Raw genomic sequence first — 22331 nt, forward strand, 5'->3', positions numbered from 1 at the left:
GCAAGTATGCATGCTCGGATAAGGCCAGTATCGGCCAGTATCGGTATCGGATCGGAAGTGCAAAAACAACATTGGTATCGGATCGGAATTGCAAAAACCTGGATCGGGACATCCCTAGTTTGAACTCACGACCTACCGATCTCAGGGCGAACACGCTAACCACAAGGCCACTGAGCAGGTTACAACAATGCTACTTATTTGTGCGCAGATCTCGAGGCATTAAAAAATGCCATTAAAGTGGACATAATATCATCAACCCACCATGTCAGTTCCCAGGTCGATACAGAGGATGGTGACGGTTCCCAGAGGCAGGGGGATGTTGGCGATGATGAAGAGGAGGAAGGGTGAAATCTCCGGGATGTTACTGGTCAGAGTGTAAGCGATGGACTTCTTCAAGTTGTCAAAGATCAGACGGCCTACACAATGTTATACATGTCAATATATCAATCAGGGACAAGTCAAATCAAATGTGCAGTTTAAAAGCTCGACGTTACCTTCTTCCACTCCTGTAACAATGGAAGCAAAGTTGTCATCCAGCAGAATCATGTCCGCCGCTTGCTTGGAGACATCAGATCCAGCGATCCCCATGGCGACACCAATGTCAGCCTTCTTCAGAGCTGGAGAGTCGTTGACGCCATCACCAGTCACAGCAACAATGGCTCCCTTTTAAGAGTCAGCAAAATGTTGAGCTTGCGGAAAATCTGGAAGAGAAGCGATGAATTTCATACCTGTCGCTGGCAGCCCTCCACAATGATTAGTTTCTGCTGCGGCGAGGTTCTGGCGAAGACAATTTCAGTGTGGTACTTCAGAATATCGTCAAGAAGCTCGGTGGACATCTCCTTCAGCTCGCCACCGTGGACCACACAGGCCTTTGCGTCCCTGAAGAGGAAAGCACAGCAGACTGAGGGTGAGACTGCAAAGCGGCCATTCGTTCAATCTCAACTGTGCTGTATGGTTTTTTGGTGTGGCGCAGGGGTCACCAACGCGGTGCCCGCGGGCACCAGGTAGCCCGTAAGGACCAGATGAGTCGCCCGCTGGCCTGTTCTAAAAATAGCTCAAATAGCAGCACTTACCAGTGAGCTGCCTCTATTTTTTAAATTGTATTTATTTACTAGCAAGCTGGTCTCGCTTTGCCTGACATTTTTAATTCTAAGAGAGACAAAACTCAAATAGAATTTGAAAATCCAAGAAAATATTTTAAAGACTTGGTCTTCACTTGTTTAAATAAATTCATTAATTTTTTACTTTGCTTCTTATAACTTTCAGAAAGACAATTTTAGAGAAAAAATACCTTAAAAATGATTTTAGGATTTTTAAACACATATACCTTTTTACCTTTTAAATTCCTTCCTATTCTTTCCTGACAATTTAAATCAATGGTCAAGTAAATTTATTTTTTTTATTGTAAAGAATAATAGATACATTTTGATTTAATTCTTCATTTTAGCTTCTGTATTTTCGACGAAGAATATTTGTGAAATATTTCTTCAAACTTATTATGATTAAAATTCAAAAAAATGATTCTGGCAAATCTAAAAAATTTGTAGAATCAAATTTAAATCTTATTTCAAAGTCTTTTGATTTTTTTTTTTTAATTTTTGTTCTGGAAAATCTAGAAGAAGTAATCATTTGTCTTTGTTAGAAATCTAGCTTGGTCCAATTTGTTATATATTCTAACAAAGTGCAGATTGGATTTTAACCTATTTAAAACATATCAAAATTCTAAAATTAATCTTAATCAGGAAAAATTACTTATGATTTTCCATAAATAATTTTTTTAATTTTTTCAAAAAGATTCGAATTAGCTAGTTTTTCTCTTCTTTTTTTCGGTTGAATTTTGAATTTTAAAGAGTCGAAATTGAAGATAAACTATGTTTCAAAATTTAATTGTCATTTTTTTCGTGTTTTCTCCTCTTTTAAACCGTTCAATTAAGTGTAAATATCATTAAATATTAATAATAACATAGAGTTAAAGGTAAATTGAGCAAATTGGCTATTTCTGGCAATTTATTTAAGTGTGTATCAAACTGGTAGCCCTTCGCATTAATCAGCACCCAAGAAGTAGCTCTTGGTTTCAAAAAGGTTGGTGACCCCTGGTGTAGTGCAAAGCTGGACGGTCAATAAAAAACATATCCTAGCAATGTTGCCAGTGGAATCAAAACAAATAATAACGGAAAGAAGAAAATAAGCACAATTTACAATCACCACGGTTTGAAGTTAAAATAGATGTTATGGAACCTTTCAGCACTATGGCGAATGGGAAAACCACAAAACTCTGCTTTTGTCCAACAATGATAATCAACATTGTGGAAAATATGAAAATAAGAAGAGGAACTAGACTATGCCACATACAGCTGACTGACTGATGTATTTGGGAGCAATCTTTTAAATGCTGGCAATTTGTCACTTAGCAGACCTTTCAGAGGAAGTTGCAATGTTTTATCTTGCAATACTGTAGGATCACATAATATTTTGCACACAATCTAGTCATAAATCCTGGAGGCGCAGCCGAGTGATGGACGTGTTTATGACAGTTTAGATGTATTTGTCTGGGCTGAATCAGGGGGTTGTCGCCTTTTAGCTGATTGGGTTTTTGACTGACTGTGTAATTCAAAGCTATTTTATTAGTATTTAAAGCCAACACCAAGGTTTGTACAAACCTAGGATTGACCTCTGACACTGGAACGTTCAGGCGAGCCGCAATGTCTTCAACTGTCTCGTTGCCCTCCGAGATGATGCCTACACCCTTGGCGATTGCCTTGGCTGTGATTGGGTGGTCACCAGTTACCATAATAACCTATGAAAAGAGAAAAAGGGAAAACAATTACAGACTGACTGAAAATAGACATATTTTCCTTATGAAGTCTCAGGTTTAATTTGACCTTGATTCCAGCGCTTCTGCATTTGCCAACAGCATCTGGCACGGCCGCACGAGGAGGATCAATCATGGACATGAGGCCGACGAAGCACAACTTCTCAGTGGGAAAGTTCACCTCTTCGGTGTCGAATGCAAAGCCCTCTGGGAACTGGTCATCGGGCAGGTTGAAATGGCAGAAACCTACAGAGCAATCAATCACAGGGCTCAGGTATGCTCATACATTCAATTCTTTGAGAACATACAATCTCCACACCAAGTATTATTTATGTGCTTTCATTAGTCTTTACGCTGCCATCTTGTCAGTAGATTTGGTTAAAAACAGAACATTTCACCTAGCCGTAGGTTTTAAGTGAGGTCAGGGGCTTACTTAGTTTCAAGAGCTATACAGCCCTTGTTTCATAGCACTTACAATAACTTTACTGAGAATGTTGTCACCACTTGATGATACAGGGAGCAGAGGGTAACTGAGCTTATGTCTACAGTCATTCCCAGACAAAAAACGAGGGTTTAACAAGTCCTTACCCAGAACTCTCTCTCCAAGTCCTCCAAGCTCAACATAGGCGTTTTGAAAAGCATCTTTCAGTTCCTCATCCAGCGGCTGTTCTTTTCCCTGCAACATGATGGTGGAGCAGCGGTCCAAAATCCTCTCAGGAGCACCTTTCATGACCAGCAGATGCTTGGTCTCTCCTGGGGTTGCGTTTTTATGGACGGAAAGCTGACAACAAAACACATGTTTGTTGAAGTCAGGCAAATTAATCTCTACTACTGCAGTGTTTAGAAATTCTCGAGACTCCTTTGCCTTGTTGATGGGCATAATTGGCCGGCAATATAAGAAATATGTTTGTGAAGTTATGAATTATTTGAACACAAGAGAGCATAAAGGCCTACTGAAAGCCACTACTACCGACCACGCAGTCTGATAGTTTATATATCAATGATGAAATCTTAACATTGCAACACATGCCAATACGGCCGGGTTAACGTATAAAGTGCAGTTTTAAATTTCCCGCCACACTTCCGGTTGAAAACGTCTATATGATGACGTATGCGCGTGACGTCAATGGTTGATACGGAAGCATTCGGACCCATTGGATCCAATACAAAAAAGCTCTGTTTTCATCCCAAAATTCCACAGTATTCTGGACATCTGTGTTGGTGAATCTTTTGCAATTTGTTTAATGAACAATGGAGACTGCAAAGAAGAAAGCTGTAGGTGCGATCGGTGTATTAGCGGCGGACTACAGCAACACAACCAGGAGGACTTTGAGGTGGATAGCAGACACGCTACCGTGAGTACAGCTTTGGCTTCCAAACATTTGATCGCTTGCCCTTACGTGTCGTTATGTGCATGTCACGTACGTAACTTTGGGGAAATATATGTTTCTTGCCGACTCTGATGGCGGCCGGGGTGTCGTCGAAAGCTACAATGCCCGCCGCCGTCCCATAGCTAAGTTAGCTTCAATGGCGTCATTAGCAACAGTATTGTTAAGCTTCGCCAAGCTGGAAATTATTAACCGGGTATTTACATGTCCATGGTTTAATAGTATTGTTGATCGTCTGTCTATCCTTCCAGGCAGGGGTTTATTTATTTTGTTTCTATCTGCATTTGAGCCCGATGCTATCTCGTTAGCTCAGTAGCTAAAGAGCTTCGCTGATGTATTGTCGTGGAGATAAAAGTCACTGTGAATGTCCATTTCGCGTTCTCGACTCTCATTTTCAAGAGGATATAGTATCCGAGGTGGTTTAAAATACAAATCCGTGATCCACAATAGAAAAAGGAGAAATTGTGGAATCCAATGAACCCTTGTACATAAGTTACGGTCAGAGCGAAAAAAGATACGTCCTGCACTGCCTCTCGAGTCCTTCACTCTCACTTTCCTCATCCACAAATCTTTCATCCTCGCTCAAATTAATGGGGTAATTGTCGCTTTCTCGGTCCGAATCTCTCTCGCTGCTGGTGTAAACAATAGGAAAATGTGAGGAGTCCTACCCCCTGTGACGTCACGCTACTTCCAGTATAGGCAAGGCTTTTTTTATCAGCGACCAAAAGTTGCGAACTTTATCGTCGTTGTTCTCTACTAAATCCTTTCAGCAAAAATATGGCAATATCGCGAAATGATCAAGTATGACACATAGAATGGATCTGCTATCCCCGTTTAAATAAAAAAAAATCATTTCAGTAGGCCTATAAGTGAGCAGTTTGTGTGAGTGTTTTTACTGTTTACCTGGTACTTGTTAGTAGAGTTGAAGGGTATTTCAGCAAGCTTGGAATATTTTTCTCGTATGCCCTTGACAGATCCACAGCACAACTCAATACATTTGAGCAGGGCAGCCTCAGAAGCATCACCGGCTACGTCCCTCTGTCAATTGGAAGTCAGGAAATCAGTGTACTCACTTAAGAACGCCTCAGGGATAGAGTTTCATGAATGCTCATTGGTCCACATTATCTGCCAAGAAATCGAGGCTGTAGAGCATGGGTGTCAAACTGGCCCTTGAGGTGATATCAAATTAACACTAGAGCTGGCCCGCCGATTATATTCAGCTGCGGTGCCGCGGTAACACCGCATTCACCGCTAATTGTCATACTTGCCAACCCTCCCGGGAGAGTACCAGATTTCAGTGCCCGTCCCGAAAATCGTCACATCCGCTTCACATCTACTTTTCATCCAGTCCAACGTGTGCTGGCCCAGTCACATAATATGTGCCGCTTCTGCACGCACACTAAAGTGAATGCATGCATACTTGATCAACAGTGATACAATTTACACTGAGGGTTGCCATATACAGAACAAACAGAACAAATACCCAGAACCCTTTGCAGCACTAACTCTTCCGGGAGAACATTTCGGGAGAACATCCGCACCGTAACACAACATAAACACAACAGCACAAATACCCAGAACCCTTTGCAGCACTAACTCTTCCGGGAGCTACAAGGTGTGGGCGGGGGTTTGGGGGGGGTTTGGTGGTAGCGGGGGGTGTATATTGTAGCGTCCCGGAAGAGTTAGTGCTGCACAGGGTTCTGGGTATTTGTTCTGTTGTGTTTATCTTGTGTTACGGTGCGGATGTTCTCCCGAAATGTGTTTGTCATTCTTGTTTGGTGTGGATTCACAGTGTGGCGTATATTTCTAACATTGTTAAAGTTGTTTATACGGGCACCCTCAGTGTGACCTGTATCGCTGTTGAACAAGTATGCCTTGCATTCCCGTGTGTGATCATACAGAAGCCGCACAAATCTTGTGACTACGCCGGCACGTTGTTAGAATGGATGAAAAGCGGATGTGACGACAGCTCATAGCGGACGTTAAAGGCAGTGTCTTTAAGGCACGCCCCCAAGACTGTGGTCCGGGTGGGCTACGAGTTATAATGAGATGATGAACACCTTCGTTCGATAATGAAGGTTGCCTCAGCTCAAAGCCTGAGCCCTGACATTAATGAATTAGCATCCAAGAAAAGATGGCAGGTATCTGGCTTGGGCACATCAGATTAGATCAGTGTGTTGCAAACTGAGCAGTTTAAAGTCCTGATTGGTTGGTTTATTCATTGTTATTTTATTTTCAAATTTATTAGCCTGTGGAAAAAGTTAATGTTGATATTTACCTCTGAAGGCTGCAAATAGAAAAGAGGCATTCAATTTTTATTTAAATTGTATTTGATATGCCATTGATATTTTTGAATTACTATTATTATTATTATTTGAAACTGGATTTTGCATGTCACTATAAAGTTATATAAGCCTTGCTTGTTCAATATTCAATGCAAAACTTGTTTGGGTCCCTATTAAAAGGTTAATTTGTTCAACCTTGGCCCGCGGCTTTGTTCACTTTTAAATTTTGGCCCACTCTGTACTTGAGTTTGACACCCCTGCTGTAGAGGATCTAAAAATGTTGATATAGAGAGCCTTTCATAAATGTTTGTTGATTGAGTTCTCCATTTTAATTATTTTTACTCTATTCTATTCCAAAGAAAGTCATTGCACCTCTTACTTTTACTGAATTATGAATGGGTCAGGGACCTACGCCTTTTCACTCTATGAATAACACATGACATACAACAAAGCTTGTTGCTATCTTGTACCAGTGGTCAATTATTCACAGACTTTTGTTGCAGTTAAATAGATGAGAAATAGATCAAAACGTTCAGTGCCTGATCATCTCAAGGTTTCTATAGAAGTTGATACCTTCAGAATTGGAACGTTGCCTTGCTCGGCCAGGAAGACAGCTCGGTTACAGAGTCCAGCAATTCTGGATAGGGCAGACCAGGTATCAGAGCTCCTGTCAAAGGATGTGCCGCTCTGGTTCTCAGTGGTGTCAGCCTCGTGAATCTGGTTGTCGAACCACATGTGCGCCACTGTCATCCTATTTTGGGTCAAGGTGCCGGTCTTATCTGAACAGATGGTGGATGTGGACCCCAGCGTCTCAACGGCTTCCAGGTTCTTTACTAAACAGTTCTTCTTGGCCATACGCTTGGCAGTCAGAGTCAGACACACCTGGAGACATCCAGTGTTATGGTGGCAATCAAGAGAGTGTTTTGAATTAAGAACTGAACAGCAAAGCTCACAGTGACGGTTGCCAGTAGACCCTCTGGAACGTTGGCAACAATGATTCCAATAAGGAAGATGACTGCCTCAAGCCACCCATACCCAAGTATAAGGGAGAGAATGAAGAAAGACACACCGAGGAATACAGCCACACCAGTGATGATGTGGATAAAGTGCTCAATCTCAACGGCAATGGGAGTTTTTCCGCCTTCCAAGCTGGAAGCCAGTGTGGCGATGCGACCCATGACAGTGCGGTCTCCGGTGTTGATGACGATTCCTCTGGCTGTGCCTAGAAAAGTTTTTCACTTGTGATTATAAATTAAAGAAGGTAATAATTGATTCATTGATTTTTTACAATGAATACCTTCAACACAGTTGGTAGAGAAGAAAGCAATGTTCCTGGTCTCCAGTGGGTTGTCATTGGAGAAATCTGGAGTACGGGTCTGTGGCTCGGATTCACCCGTCAAAGAGGAGTTGTCCACCTGCAAGGTGAAAACCACGAATAAAGAAAATTAGTAGTCCAAACATATGCTTGTTTTATTAGATAATTTCTGAGGAAATGACCTTGCACCCATGGGCGGAGATGACTCGCAGATCAGCAGGGATCCTGTCACCACCTTTCACCTCCACCAGGTCTCCAGCCACCACGTCCTCAGCGTTAATGCTGTTCTTCTCTCCGTCACGAATAACCAAAGCTTGCTACAGAATAATGAGTGACATTCACAATATTTAGAGTCTTTGTTGCCTCATTGCATGCTCGGGTTCGCAGAAGCTTACCTGTGGGACCAGGTTTTTGAACGACTCCATGATTTTGGAGCTCTTGGCCTCTTGGTAATAGGAGAAGCAGCCAGTGATGATGACAACAGCAGAGAGCACAACGCCAAGGTACAACTAAAAGAACAAGACTGATTAACACACGTGTTGAACATCGCTGCCCATTACACACTCGCAAATGCTGCCTTACATTATCATTAGCGGGTTCGTCTTCATAGGAAGCCTGGATCCCGTATGCGATGAAGCAGAGGACGGCGCCAATCCAGAGAAGCATGGAGAAACCGCCAAAAAGCTGGAAATGAGACATTCAGGCCTCAAAATGAACATTATTCATTATTTCATTAATGAATGCAATGGAAATCAAGTTTACCTGTCTGCAGAACTTGACCCACTCAGGTGTAGTGGGCGGAGGGGTGAGAGCATTCGGGCCATCACGGGCCAGCACCTCCTTTGCTCTGGTGGCGGTCAGACCCTACACAGGAATGAAATACACGGGTGAGTACTTTGGAGAGAAGCAGCTCTTTAAGAGCCGCACACTGAAAAATCAAAGGAAGCGGGGGCCATTTTGATATTTTTTATTTAAAAAAACAATATATGTATAAAAAAATATTCATTTAGGCCTCCACTCAGGCTTGATCCCGACCAAAGGACCCCAAAGGGTTTTGGTAAAAAAAATATAAAAAAATGTGTCATTGATTAGTATTATTATTATTATTGTTATTATTCAAGGTTTAAATCTCTAGATCTACATGAGGTCTATCTGTCAATATAAAGTTGTTAAACATTTAAGTCAGGGGTCACCAACATTTTTGAAACCAAGAGCTACTTCTTGGGTACTGATTAATGCGAAGGGCTACCAGTTTGATACACACTTAAATAAATTGCCAGAAATAGCCAATTTGCTCAATTTACCTTTAACTCTATGTTATTATTAATAATTAATGATATTTATCTTTGTGGAAACACTGATCATCTTAATGATTTCTCACAATAAATATATATAGAAACTGATAAATATCAATATGCAACACTTTATTTTTATATTTTCTCTAAGTGCACATTTTTCAAAATTGAACATTTTCAAATGATCCCTTCTAAGACAGTCTTGTGAAATCACAATATCCCATTTTAACTAGCTAGCCACTAACATTTTTTAACAAATCATTAATTACTTTGCAACATGTTTGTACAAATAATAACTCATATAAAATACAAAAGTCAACTCTCAAATTTAAAAAAAAAATCATGTCACACTTTGAACTGGACACCAAATCTGTTATCTGTTTCTTTGTCAGTTAGTGAAGACCAAGTCTTTAAAATATTTTCTTGGATTTTCAAATTCTATTTGAGTTTTGTCTCTCTTAGAATTAAAAATGTCGAGCAAAGCGAGACCAGCTTGCTAGTAAATAAATACAATTTAAAAAATAGAGGCAGCTCACTGGTAAGTGCTGCTATTTGAGCTATTTTTAGAACAGGCCAGCGGGCTACTCATCTGGTCCTTACGGGCTACCTGGTGCCCGCGGGCACCGCGTTGGTGACCCCTGATTTAAGTGGTATGCCCTTTTTGTCAAAGAAAACTCATTTTTTTAATGAAAAAAACAACAAAATATGCAATATTTTCACCCAATAATTTTTTTAAGTGGAATATTTGAGATTTTATAATAATCGGAGCCTTAAAAATGTCAATAACTCATCACAATATTGATTCATTATTCTTTTTTGAGCAATGACACTTTAAAAAAATGATTGGGGATCCAAAAGGGTCCTGCTCGGTAAAGTTTAAAAAAATAAATCATACTTCTTTTTTTTTAACTTTTAACACAATAGTCTCAAGATCAACTTCAGATCTATCCGTCAATTATAAGATGTATTGTTGTTTATGTTTTTTGTTTGTTCGTTTTAGGCCCTTCTTCAAAAAAATTTAAAAAAAAAAATTGTTAAATGGCAAACACAAAATATGCAACATTTCACCCAAAAAATATCTCAAAGTGGAATATTTAATGTGATGTAATTGGAGCCTTGAATAGGTCAATAATTCATAATGACATTGATTTTGATTCTTTTTTTTTTTTTTTTTTTAATAAACAGCCTGCGTGGCAGCTTTGTGTTACTAGAGTAAACATTGCAACATTTTCTTGTTACATTTCACTTTTATACCAATTTTTATGTTTTTAATTTTTTTTATCGTATTGTTAGAATGTGCCGTGGGGCCTTTGAAAAATTACCTGCGGGCCGCAAATGGCCCCCGGGCCGCACTTTGGACATCCCTGCTGTAATGGGCTTGCAAAATAAAATTTCTGATAAAGGCAAAGAAGACTTTGTATCTGAGTTTTCAGTGGACATTATGTGCTCGAACAAAGTCAAGGTCACACATTCTCACTGAGTAAAAAAAAAAACTACAGGAGTTGACAGAGTCAATGAGAATGAAGACTTTGTTTAGGGCCAAACTAAGGCAGATCAGGTTTCGGAAGATAATCAGCATGTGTGTGACTGTATTGTGCATTGTAACTCGATATCATGTGTCCTCAGCCGGGTCGCCCTCATACTGAGGATGTCTTCGCCATCATACACAAACTGATCAGTTGAAAACATTAATCATTTACGTTATACGAAGGATCTAAATCAGGGGTCACCAACGCGGTGCCCGCGGGCACCAGGTAGCCCGTAAGGACCAGATGAGTCGCCCGCTGGCCTGTTCTAAAAATAGCTCAAATAGCAGCACTTACCAGTGAGCTGCCTCTATTTTTTAAATTGTATTTATTTACTAGCAAGCTGGTCTCGCTTTGCCCGACATTTTTAATTCTAAGAGAGACAAAACTCAAATAGAATTTGAAAATCCAAGAAAATATTTTAAAGACTTGGTCTTCACTTGTTTAAATACATTCATTATTTTTTTTTACTTTGCTTCTTATAACTTTCAGAAAGACAATTTTAGAGAAAAAATACAACCTTAAAAATGATTTTAGGATTTTTAAACACATATACCTTTTTACCTTTTAAATTCCTTCCTCTTCTTTCCTGACAATTTAAATTAATGTTCAAGTATTTTTTTATTTTTTTATTGTAAAGAATAATAAATATATTTTAATTTAATTCTTCATTTTAGCTTCTGTTTTTTCGACGAAGAATATTTGTGAAATATTTCTTCAAACTTATTATGATTAAAATTGAAAAAAATTATTCTGGCAAATCTAGAAAATCTGTAGAATCAAATTTAAATCTTATTTCAAAGTCTTTTGAATTGATTTTAAAAATTTTGTTCTGGAAAATCTAGAAGAAATAATGATTTGTCTTTGTTAGAAATATAGCTTGGTCCAATTTGTTATATATTCTAACAAAGTGTAGACTGGATTTTAACCTATTTAAAACATGTCATCAAATTCTAAAATTAATCTTAATCAGGAAAAATTACTAATGATGTTCCATAAATTATTTTTTAAAGTTTTTCTCTTCTTTTTTTCGGTTGAATTTTGAATTTTAAAGAGTCGAAATTGAAGATAAACTATGTTTCCAAATTTAATTGTCATTTTTTTTCATGTTTTCTCCTCTTTTAAACCGTTCAATTAAATGTAAATATCATTAATTATTAATAATAACATAGAGTTAAAGTTAAATTGAGCAAATTGGCTATTTCTGGCAATTTATTGAAGTGTGTATCAAACTGGTAGCCCTTCGCATTAATCACTACCCAAGAAGTAGCTCTTGGTTTCAAAAAGGTTTGTGACCCCTGATCTAAATTATATACGAATGACAGAAGTGACAAACTGCAAATAGCTTTGATTTTACAAGTCGATATCGTATGAAATCTATCACGACCACAATAATGCTCCATGTATCACTTACCACAACATTAGGCACATCTTACTAATCAACAATTTTTCTTAGTTGGAATTGACACGGACTGTTGCATTACTGATTTATGCCATACCTCAGGGGTGTCCAAAGTGCGGCCCGCAGGTCATTTTTTTAACGGCCCCACGGCACATTTTAAAAATACGGTTGAAAAAAATGAAAAACATAAAAAGTGGTATAAAAGAGCAAACAGGTGAAATTAACAAGAATATGTTGCAATGTTTACTCTAATAACACAAAGCTGCCTCGCAGGCTGTTTCTTTCTTTAAAAAATAATAGTGAATCAAAATCAATGTCATTATGAATTATTGACCTATTCAAGGCTCCAATTACATCACATTAGATCAGGGGTCACCAACCTTTTTGAAAGCAAGAGCTACTTCTTGGGTACTGATTAATGCGAAGGGCTACCAGTTTGATACACGCTTAAATAAATTGCCAGAAATAGCCAATTTGCTCAATTTACTTTTAACTCTATGTTATTATTAATAATTAATGATATTTATGCTTAATTGAATGGTTTAAAAGAGGAGAAAACACGAAAAAAATGACAATAAAATTTGGAAAAAGGGTTTATCTTCAATTTCGACTCTTTAAAATTCAAAATTCAACCGAGAAAAAGAAGAGAAAAACTAGCTAATTCAAATCTTTTTGAAAAAATTAAAAAAATAATTTATGGAACATCATTAGTCATTTTTCCTGATTAAGATTAATTTTAGAATTTTGATGACATGTTTTAAATAGGTTAAAATCCAATCTATACTTTGTTAAAATATATAACAAATTGGACCAAGCTATATTTCTAACAAAGACAAATCATTATTTATTCTAGATTTTCCAGAACAAAAATTTTAAAAGAAATTCAAAAGACTTTGAAATAAGATTTAAATTTGATTCTACAGATTTTCTAGATTTGCCAGAATACTTTTTTTGAATTTTAATCATAATAAGTTTGAAGAAATATTTCACAAATATTATTCATCGAAAAAACAGAAGCTAAAATGAAGAATTAAATTAAAATGTATGTATTATTCTTTACAATTAAAAAAAATAAATTTACTTGAACATTGATTTAAATTGTCAGGAAAGAAGAGGAAGGAATTTAAAAGGTAAAAAGGTATATGTGTTTAAAAATCCTAAAATCATTTTTAAGGTTGTATTTTTTCTCTAAAATTGTCTTTCTGAAAGTTATAAGAAGCAAAGTAAAAAAATTAATGAATTTATTTAAACAAAAGAAGACCAAGTCTTTAAAATATTTTCTTGGATTTTCAAATTATATTTGAGTTTTGTCTCTCTTAGAATTAAAAATGTCGGCAAAGCGAGACCAGCTTGCTAGTAAATAAATAAAATCTAAAAAATAGAGGCAGCTCACTGGTAAGTGCTGCTATTTGAGCTATTTTTAGAACAGGCCGGCGGGCTACTCATCTGGTCCTTACGGGCTACCTGGTGCCCGCGGGCACCGCGTTGGTGACCCCTGGTCTAGAGCTTGTACATATGTCGTTATTGTGGAACAGATGCATCAAATTTCATTTAGAGCTTGTTACATAATTGTTGCAATTATACAACACTGGGTGAATGTGGTAGTCAAAATAGCTGGCTTGTTGCAGTGGGCTCAAACAGGTTGTATTCCCTCCACTACATCACTGGCTGAAGTATTTTCTCTATACATGGATAGCATACATTCTACAGACGTTTTACAGACGACAGGGACTGTTTTTAGGACTTTCACCACCAATGAAAGTCTTCATGACCCATGTCATGAAAAGAAAAAAAGAGGGGGGAAACAGCGTTTTTTAAGAGTTTCATCTTGTTTCATATTTTTTATAAATGACTTCATAAAAATATAAATAATGTGTGATTATTATTAATGGTATATACCGTTATGGGGCTAAGTAAGCAATCAACCCTGCAAATGAACCCCTAGTTGTTCAGACAACGTGAGTACAAATATAGAAATTCTGCTCCCATCAAAGCCCAATGTTGCAATATTACAGCATTTCTCTAAAAACATACCTAAACTTTTTTTTTTTTTTCAAACTCTTCAATTTCTGCATCAATTGCCTCCTACAACAACATCTGAAAGGTCAATTTAATTTTTTTTTTTTTAGGTTTTTCTATATTTGGGTCTTACAGGGTTAAATGAATGCCTAACTAAAAGTGTCAGTCAAAAAGGAACATTTTTGCCTTTGCAAAAGCAGAAATGTCAGTGTACTCACCCTAGTGAGGTCGGTTCCGTACTTCCTGTGAAGTTCATCCAAGGTGAGCTTGTGATCATCCTATAGATGAAAAGACAGGAGGGATTATTTTTTTTTGTATTCATGATCTATTTGGGAGATTAAAAAAAAACATCCTCTAATGCAGTGGTCCCCAACCTTTTTGTAGCTGCGGACCGGTCAACGCTTGAAAATTTGTCCCACGTACCGGGGGGTGGGGAGGGGGTGGGGGGCGGGGGCGGGGTGGGGGGGTGGGGGAGGGGGAGGTTGACATTTTAAAAAAAAATAAAAAAACATTTTTAAATATTGTTTTTATTTTTTTTCATAAAGAAATACAATCATGTGTGCTTACGGACTGTATCCCTGCAGATTGTATTGATCTATATTGATATATAATGTATATATTGTGTTTTTTATGTTGATTTAATTTTTTTTTTTTTTTTTTTTTTTTTCTTGTGCGGCCCTGTACCAATCGGTCCGTGGACCGGTACCAGGCCGCGGCCCGGTGGTTGGGGACCACTGCTCTAATGTCCTTCAGAGGGAACTCGATGACAGGGCAAAATAATGTTGTGTGTTGGGGAATTATGGATATATACAATGCAATACAAAAGATTAGTCCAGGCAGACTTTTGAGTAAGAGTGTCTGCTGCTGATTAAAAAGTGTAACGCGTGGGCGAGACTGTAAGCGACGTGGTCTACGGGTGCCAGAAAATGCTATCGGCTGCCTGAGCGAATCAGCGGCCCCCCCAGAGACTGTTTCCTGTGCTGAAAGACAGCTCGTTTGCTTGACATTTACCAAGAGGCAAGCCAACGTTGTCGCTCTGCTGCTTCAGGTATTTGTTTAGCTAAATAAACATAACCAATGACTGCCAATGAGTTTGGAATAAAAAGTGAGCCAAATGTAAACGAGGCCATGCGGGACGTGAAATAGCAAACTTTTGGTTCCAGATAAGCAACAAAAGATTAAAGGCCTACTGAAAGCCACTACTACCGACCACGCAGTCTGATAGTTTATATATCAATGATGAAATCTTAACATTGCAACACATGCCAATACGGCCGGGTTAACTTATAAAGTGCAATTTTAAATTTCCCGGCAAACTTCCGGCTGAAAACGTATCGATATGATGACGTTTGCGCGTGACGTCAATGGTCGGAGCCCATTGAATCCAATACAAAAAGCTCTGTTTTCATCTCAAAATTCCACAGTATTCTGGACATCTGTGTTGGTGAATATTTTGCAATTTGTTTAATGAACAATGGAGACTGCAAAGAAGAAAGCTGTAGGTGGGAACGGTGTATTAGCGGCGGACTACAGCAACACAGCCAGGAGGACAGAGATGGATAGCAGACGCGTTAGCCACCGAACTCACCTTAACTTCCTCCGTCTCGCCAACCGCATCGGTGATCGGGTGAAGTCCTTCGTCGCGCCGTCGATCGCTGGAACGCAGGTGAGCACGGGTGTTGATGAGCAGATGAGGGCTGGCTGGCGTAGGTGGATAGCTAATGTTTTTAGCATAGCTCTGTGAGGTCCGGTTGCTAAGTTAGCTTCAATGGCGTCGTTAGCAACAGCATTGTTAACCTTCGCCAGGCTGGAAAGCATTAACCGTGTATTTACATGTCCACGGTTTAATAGTATTGTTGATCTTCTGTCTATCCTTCCAGTCAGGGGCTTATTTATTTTGTTTCTATATGCAGTTAAGCACGATGCTATCACGTTAGCTCCGTTAGCTCCTTAGCTAAAGTGTTTCGTCGATGTATTGTCGTGGGGATAAAAGTCACTGTGAATGTCCGTTTCGCGTTCTCGACTCTCATTTTCAAGAGGATATAGTATCCGAGGTGGTTTAAAATACAAATCCGTGATCCACAATAAAAAAAGGAGAGTGTGTGGAATCCAATGAGCCAGCTTGTACCTAAGTTACGGTCAGAGCGAAAACAGATATGTCTTGCACTGCATTCTAGTCCGTCACTCTAACGTTCCTCATCCACGAATCTTTCATCCTCGCTCAAATTAATGGGGTAATCGTCGCTTTCTCGGTCCGAATCGCTCTAGCTGCATTGAAAACAATAGGAAAATGTGATGAGCCTTTCAACTGACTACGTCACGCTACTTCCGGTAGGGGCAAGGCTTTTTTTAATCAGATACCAAAAGTTGCGATCTTTATCGTCGTTGTTCTCTACTAAATCCTTTCAGCAAAAATATGGCAATATCGCGAAATGATCAAGTATGACACATAGAATGGATCTGCGATCCCCGTTTAAATTAAAAAAAATAATTTCAGTAGGCCTTTAAGGACTTTTAACAAAATTTGTATTCAAACATTGTTAAGCATTATGCCTCAGCCCTGGTGAAGGAAATATTCTGTCGCCACAGAAACCATCTTGATTTTCCCCAGCAGGACTTTGACACTTCAAGATGTAGTTCGTGAGATGATAAAATAATTATTAACAGAGCGACTACTGTTTGACTAATTCGGCCATCGTTTCTTTGCCTCTTCGTGAAGCAACATTAAACTTTCATAGACCAGCTTTTGAAAAGAGAATGTCATTAACCATTAACTACGAGTCTTCCCTCAATAACCTCAGAATTATTGCTTATTAGTAGCCCTAACCCTTAATATGTTCCCCTAGTGTCCAAATAACTCTAAATGAAGTCTATGTTCCTTTAATAAGCAACTAATTAATGGTGAATATGTTCCCCATACTAAAGTGTTACCAAGAATTTTAGTCTTGAATTAAGTTGCTGTCTTTCCCAAACATCTAATAATTATAATATTTTGCTACCCGCATTTATCTGTGTGACTTGTCACTAAAGAATATTCTTTCATTAAAGAATTTGGTAACACTTTAGTATGAGGACCACATATTCACCATTAATGAACATGCAAATTAGTAACATATTGGCTCTTAATTAGTCATTATTAAGTACTTATTAATGCCTTATTCTGCATGGCCTTATTATAACTAAGAGTCTTCCCTCAATAACCTCAGAATTATTGCTTATTAGTAACCCTAAACCTTATATGTTCCCCTAGTGTCCAAATAACTCTAAATGAAGTCTTTGTTACTTTAATAAGCAACTAATTAATGGTGAATATGTTCCCCATACTAAAGTGTTACCAAGAATTTTAGTCTTGAATTAAGTTGCTGTCTTTCCCAAACATCTAATAATTATAATATTTTGCTACCCGCATTTATCTGTGTGACTTGCCACTAAAGAATATGCTTTCATTAAAGAATTTGGTTACACCATTAATTAACATGCAAATTAGTAACATATTGGCTCTTAATTAGTCATTATTAAGTACTTATTAATGCCTTATTCTGCATGGCCTTATTATAACTAAGAGTCTTCCCTCAATAACCTCAGAATTATTGCTTATTAGTAACCCTAACCCTTAATATGTTCCCCTAGTGTCCAAATAACTCTAAATGAAGTCTTTGTTACTTTAATAAGCAACTAATTAATGGTGAATATGTTCCCCATACTAAAGTGTTACCAAGAATTTTAGTCTTGAATTAAGTTGCTGTCTTTCCCAAACATCTAATAATTATAATATTTTGCTACCCGCATTTATCTGTGTGACTTGTGTCTAAAGAATATTCTTTCATTAAAGAATTTGGTTACACCATTAATTAACATGCAAATTAGTAACATATTGGCTCTTAATTAGTCATTATTAAGTACTTATTAATGCCTTATTCTGCATGGCCTTATTGTACAACCAGTAAGCCATTAACTAAGAGTCTTCCCTCAACAACCTCAGAATTATTGCTTATTAGTAACCCTAACCCTTAATATGTTCCCCTAGTGTCCAAATAACTCTAAATTAAGTCTATGTTCCTTTAATAAGCAACTAATTAATGGTGAATATGTTCCCCATACTAAAGTGTTACCAAGAATTTTAGTCTTGAATTAAGTTGCTGTCTTTCCCAAACATCTAATAATTATAATATTTTGCTACCAGCATTTATCTGTGTGACTTGCCACTAAAGAATATTTTTTCATTAAAGAATTTGGTAACACTTTAGTATGAGGAACACATATTCACCATTAATGAACATGCAAATTAGTAACATATTGGCTCTTAATTAGTCATTATTAAGTACTTATTAATGCCTTATTCTGCATGGCCTTATTATAACTAAGAGTCTTCCCTCAATAACCTCAGAATTATTGCATATTAGTAACCCTAACCCTTATATGTTCCCCTAGTGTCCAAATAACTCTTAATGAAGTCTTTGTTCCTTTAATAAGAAACTAATTAATGGTGAATATGTTCCCCATACTAAAGTGTTACCAAGAATTTTAGTCTTGAATTAAGTTGCTGTCTTTACCAAACATCTAATAATTATAATATTTTGCTACCCGCATTTATCTGTGTGACTTGCCACTGAAGAATATTCTTTCATTAAAGAATTTGGTAACACTTTAGTATGAGGAACACATATTCACCATGCAAATTAGTAACATATTGTCTCTTAATTAGTCATTATTAAGTACTTATTAATGCCTTATTCTGCATGGCCTTATTATAACTAAGAGTCTTCCCTCAATAACCTCAGAATTATTGCTTATTAGTAACCCTAACCCTTAATATGTTCCCCTAGTGTCCAAATAACTCTAAATTAAGTCTATGTTCCTTTAACAAGCAACTAATTAATGGTGAATATGTTCCCCATACTAAAGTGTTACCAAGAATTTTAGTCTTGAATTAAGTTGCTGTCTTTCCCAAACATCTAATAATTATAATATTTTGCTACCAGCATTTATCTGTGTGACTTGCCACTAAAGAATATTCTTTCATTTAAGAATTTGGTTACACCATTAATTAACATGCAAATTACTAACATATTGGCTCTTAATTAGTCATTATTAAGTATGTATTAATGCCTTATTCGGCATGGCCTTATTATACAACCAGTAAGCCATTAACTAAGAGTCTTCCCTCAATAACCTCAGAATTATTGCATACTAGTAACCCTAACCCTTATATGCTCCCCTAGTGTCCAAATAACTCTAAATTAAGTCTATGTTCCTTTAATAAGCAACTAATAATGGTGAATATGTTCCCCATACTAAAGTGTTACCAAGAATTTTAGTCTTGAATTAAGTTGCTGTCTTTCCCAAACATCTAATAATTATAATATTTTGCTACCAGCATTTATCTGTGTGACTTGCCACTAAAGAATATTCTTTCATTAAAGAATTTGGTAACACTTTAGTATGAGGACCGCATATTCACCATTAATGAACATGCAAATTAGTAACATATTGGCTCTTAATTAGTCATTATTAAGTACTTATTAATGCCTTATTCTGCATGGCCTTATTATAACTAAGAGTCTTCCCTCAATAACCTCAGAATTATTGCTTATTAGTAACCCTAAACCTTATATGTTCCCCTAGTGTCCAAATAACTCTAAATGAAGTCTTTGTTACTTTAATAAGCAACTAATTAATGGTGAATATGTTCCCCATACTAAAGTGTTACCAAGAATTTTAGTCTTGAATTAAGTTGCTGTCTTTCCCAAACATCTAATAATTATAATATTTTGCTACCCGCATGTATCTGTGTGACTTGCCACTAAAGAATATTCTTTCATTAAAGAATTTGGTAACACTTTAGTATGAGGAACACATATTCACCATGCAAATTAGTAACATATTATCTCTTAATTAGTCATTATTAAGTACTTATTAATGCCTTATTCTGCATGGCCTTATTATAACTAAGAGTCTTCCCTCAATAACCTCAGAATTATTGCTTATTAGTAACCCTAAACGTTATATGTTCCCATAGTGTCCAAATAACTCTAAATGAAGTCTATGTTCCTTTAATAAGCAACTAATTAATGGTGAATATGTTCCCCATACTAAAGTGTTACCAAGAATTTTAGTCTTGAATTAAGTTGCTGTCTTTCCCAAACATCTAATAATTATAATATTTTGCCACCCGCATTTATCTGTGTGACTTGCCACTAAAGAATATTCTTTCATTAAAGAATTTGGTAACACTTTAGTATGAGGACCACATATTCACCATTAATGAACATGCAAATTAGTAACATATTGGCTCTTAATTAGTCATTATTAATGCCTTATTCTGCATGGCCTTATTATACAACCAGTAAGCCATTAACTAAGAGTCTTCCCTCAACAACCTCAGAATTATTGCTTATTAGTAACCCTAACCCTTAATATGTTCCCCTAGTGTCCAAATAACTCTAAATTAAGTCTGTGTTCCTTTAATAAGCAACTAATTAATGGTGAATATGTTCCCCATACTAAAGTGTTACCAAGAATTGTAGTCTTGAATTAAGTTGCTGTCTTTCCAGAACATCGTGACCTGACCTTGTCAAGGACATTGAAGTATCTGGGGAATAAGTTCAAACTTGCCTTTTATCTCCCACAAACGCGTAACCTTGGCCAGCTCCTCCTCCTTGGTAAGGTGCAAATTGCAAAATGGTTATATGTACGTTTGTTTTCCTGATGGTGAGCTTCTGTCTCGTGACCTTGACAAATGACCACGGTCTGCCACAAAAAAAAAAAACGCTGACACCAACAGATATTGCAAAGGGATGTGACTCAAGACATTTCAAAATACTTTCGGAGGACACTGAATAGCGGACCGCGAACTTCATTTTGAAAGCCGACAGACAACTGTGTCCACGCTGCAAATTAGACATGTGTGAGTCGAGAGCCTCTGCTAATGGCTATTTCTGCTCCCTTCCAAAGATCTGAAAAACTTACAGCCTGGAACGATTAACACGTGAAAGTGCTTGCATGGGTTTAAAAGAGCAGCTCTTGTGAAAGGGAGGGCACCCACACACACACACAGCCTCCATTCATGTGACCACGCCGTCAGGTCAAGGCGAAGTGTTTGTCGGGGTCATGACGGCGACCAATGGCAGCAAACAGTGGTGTTGACAACAACCCTCGGATGAGTACGGTCATCACGCCGGCTCAAGTAAGGTCGCCGTATTTCCCCTGCCAAGTACTCACCAGATCCACTTCTTTCTTCAGATCGTCCATGTTCTTTTTCTCCCTGGCCTTCTTGCTTTTCTTGCTGTCGCCATCGGTCGTCGGCGCCAGCTCGTACTCATTTTTCCCTCTCTGGATTGAAGAGATAAGGAGGAGACGTTGAGACACATGCGAGAAGCCGCTTCCTCTTTGCTACACGAACACGCTGTCAGACGGAGTTAATTATTGCCAGGAACCAAGTCAGGAAACCCTTTTTGACAGAGCCGCACCACAACTAGCAAGCAGGCAAAACGTAATCTTAATCAAAATTAGGCATTGAAAGCGAGAGAGCAACAAGTTCCAGTACTTACTCCCAGCCCCATGGTTGCAACGCAAGTCTGAGAACAGTCAATCCAATTGTCTTTTGACTTCAACCTTCCTACTCCGCCTCTTGCTCTCTCTCTCACCCACTCTCTCTCTCTCTCTCTTGCTCTGCGAGCCCTACGTCCTTTACTCTCTTGCCAGAGCAGAGAAGATAGGCCGTCTCACATTAGCATACCTTTATACCCACCTGCAGGGAGAGGCGGAGCAGTTTGAAGGGTGGAGCGAGTTGTAAATGTTGAAACCCAACAGGTGATTTGTAGCGACGGGGGTGGGGACTAAATGGCGGCCTGCGGAAGAGAAACTTGCCCTTCGCTTGCTCCTTAGTCTATGGTTCGATAACATAGGCCTCGTTCTGCGCTGAAGTTAAACATAAAAATGTAGACGGACAAGGTTGGGAGAAGGTAAAAGTCTGCTGAAGTAAACCACCGCAATGACAAAGTTGGTTAATGACCACTTTCACTCTCTGATCTCAGGTGTCAGAGGTCAGACTGAAGTGTCATTCCCAAGCTAAGATAATGCGTTGAAGCCCGAGCTTATGTGGTCAACATGACCTTTGTAAATACCCGATTCAGGAAAAGGCAAAATGCCGGAATATCTCTCGTAGTGATTGTGATAGATTAGCTGGAGGATGTCGAGAACCTTGGACTTCCTCTTTCCCCCCAATGATATCTCACAGTTTGTGCTCGTCGTAGTAAGTAGAGATCAGGCTTAGTCTTGAGATCTGTG

General features: G+C 38.1%; 1 protein-coding gene across 1 annotated transcript; it reads right to left on the reverse strand.

Moving 5' to 3' along the window:
* Window positions 1–252: 252 nt before the first annotated feature.
* LOC133650174 (sodium/potassium-transporting ATPase subunit alpha-1-like) lies at window positions 253–21759 on the reverse strand. The gene is made up of 17 exons (XM_062047148.1): window positions 21593–21759; window positions 21264–21374; window positions 14261–14320; window positions 8563–8664; window positions 8383–8484; window positions 8196–8309; window positions 7983–8117; window positions 7783–7900; window positions 7439–7707; window positions 7059–7367; window positions 5104–5238; window positions 3401–3593; window positions 2883–3058; window positions 2661–2797; window positions 729–879; window positions 495–663; window positions 253–416 (listed from the first exon to the last, which is right to left on the reverse strand). Exons 1-17 carry the CDS (start codon window positions 21602–21604, stop codon window positions 253–255), a joined length of 2457 nt encoding a protein of 818 aa, XP_061903132.1. The 5' UTR covers window positions 21605–21759.
* Window positions 21760–22331: the final 572 nt, after the last annotated feature.

The sequence above is a fragment of the Entelurus aequoreus genome, linkage group LG01 (genome assembly GCF_033978785.1).
Source record: "Entelurus aequoreus isolate RoL-2023_Sb linkage group LG01, RoL_Eaeq_v1.1, whole genome shotgun sequence".
Taxonomy (NCBI): Eukaryota; Metazoa; Chordata; class Actinopteri; order Syngnathiformes; family Syngnathidae; genus Entelurus; species Entelurus aequoreus.

Excerpts from the sequence above, each read along its gene's own strand:
- LOC133650174 (XM_062047148.1), bottom strand. Across the intron at positions 8,485-8,562 it reads GGGTCAAGTTCTGCAGACAG|CTTTTTGGCGGTTTCTCCAT; the intron begins GTAAACTTGATT and ends TCTCATTTCCAG. Across the intron at positions 7,708-7,782 it reads CTCTACCAACTGTGTTGAAG|GCACAGCCAGAGGAATCGTC; the intron begins GTATTCATTGTA and ends AAACTTTTCTAG.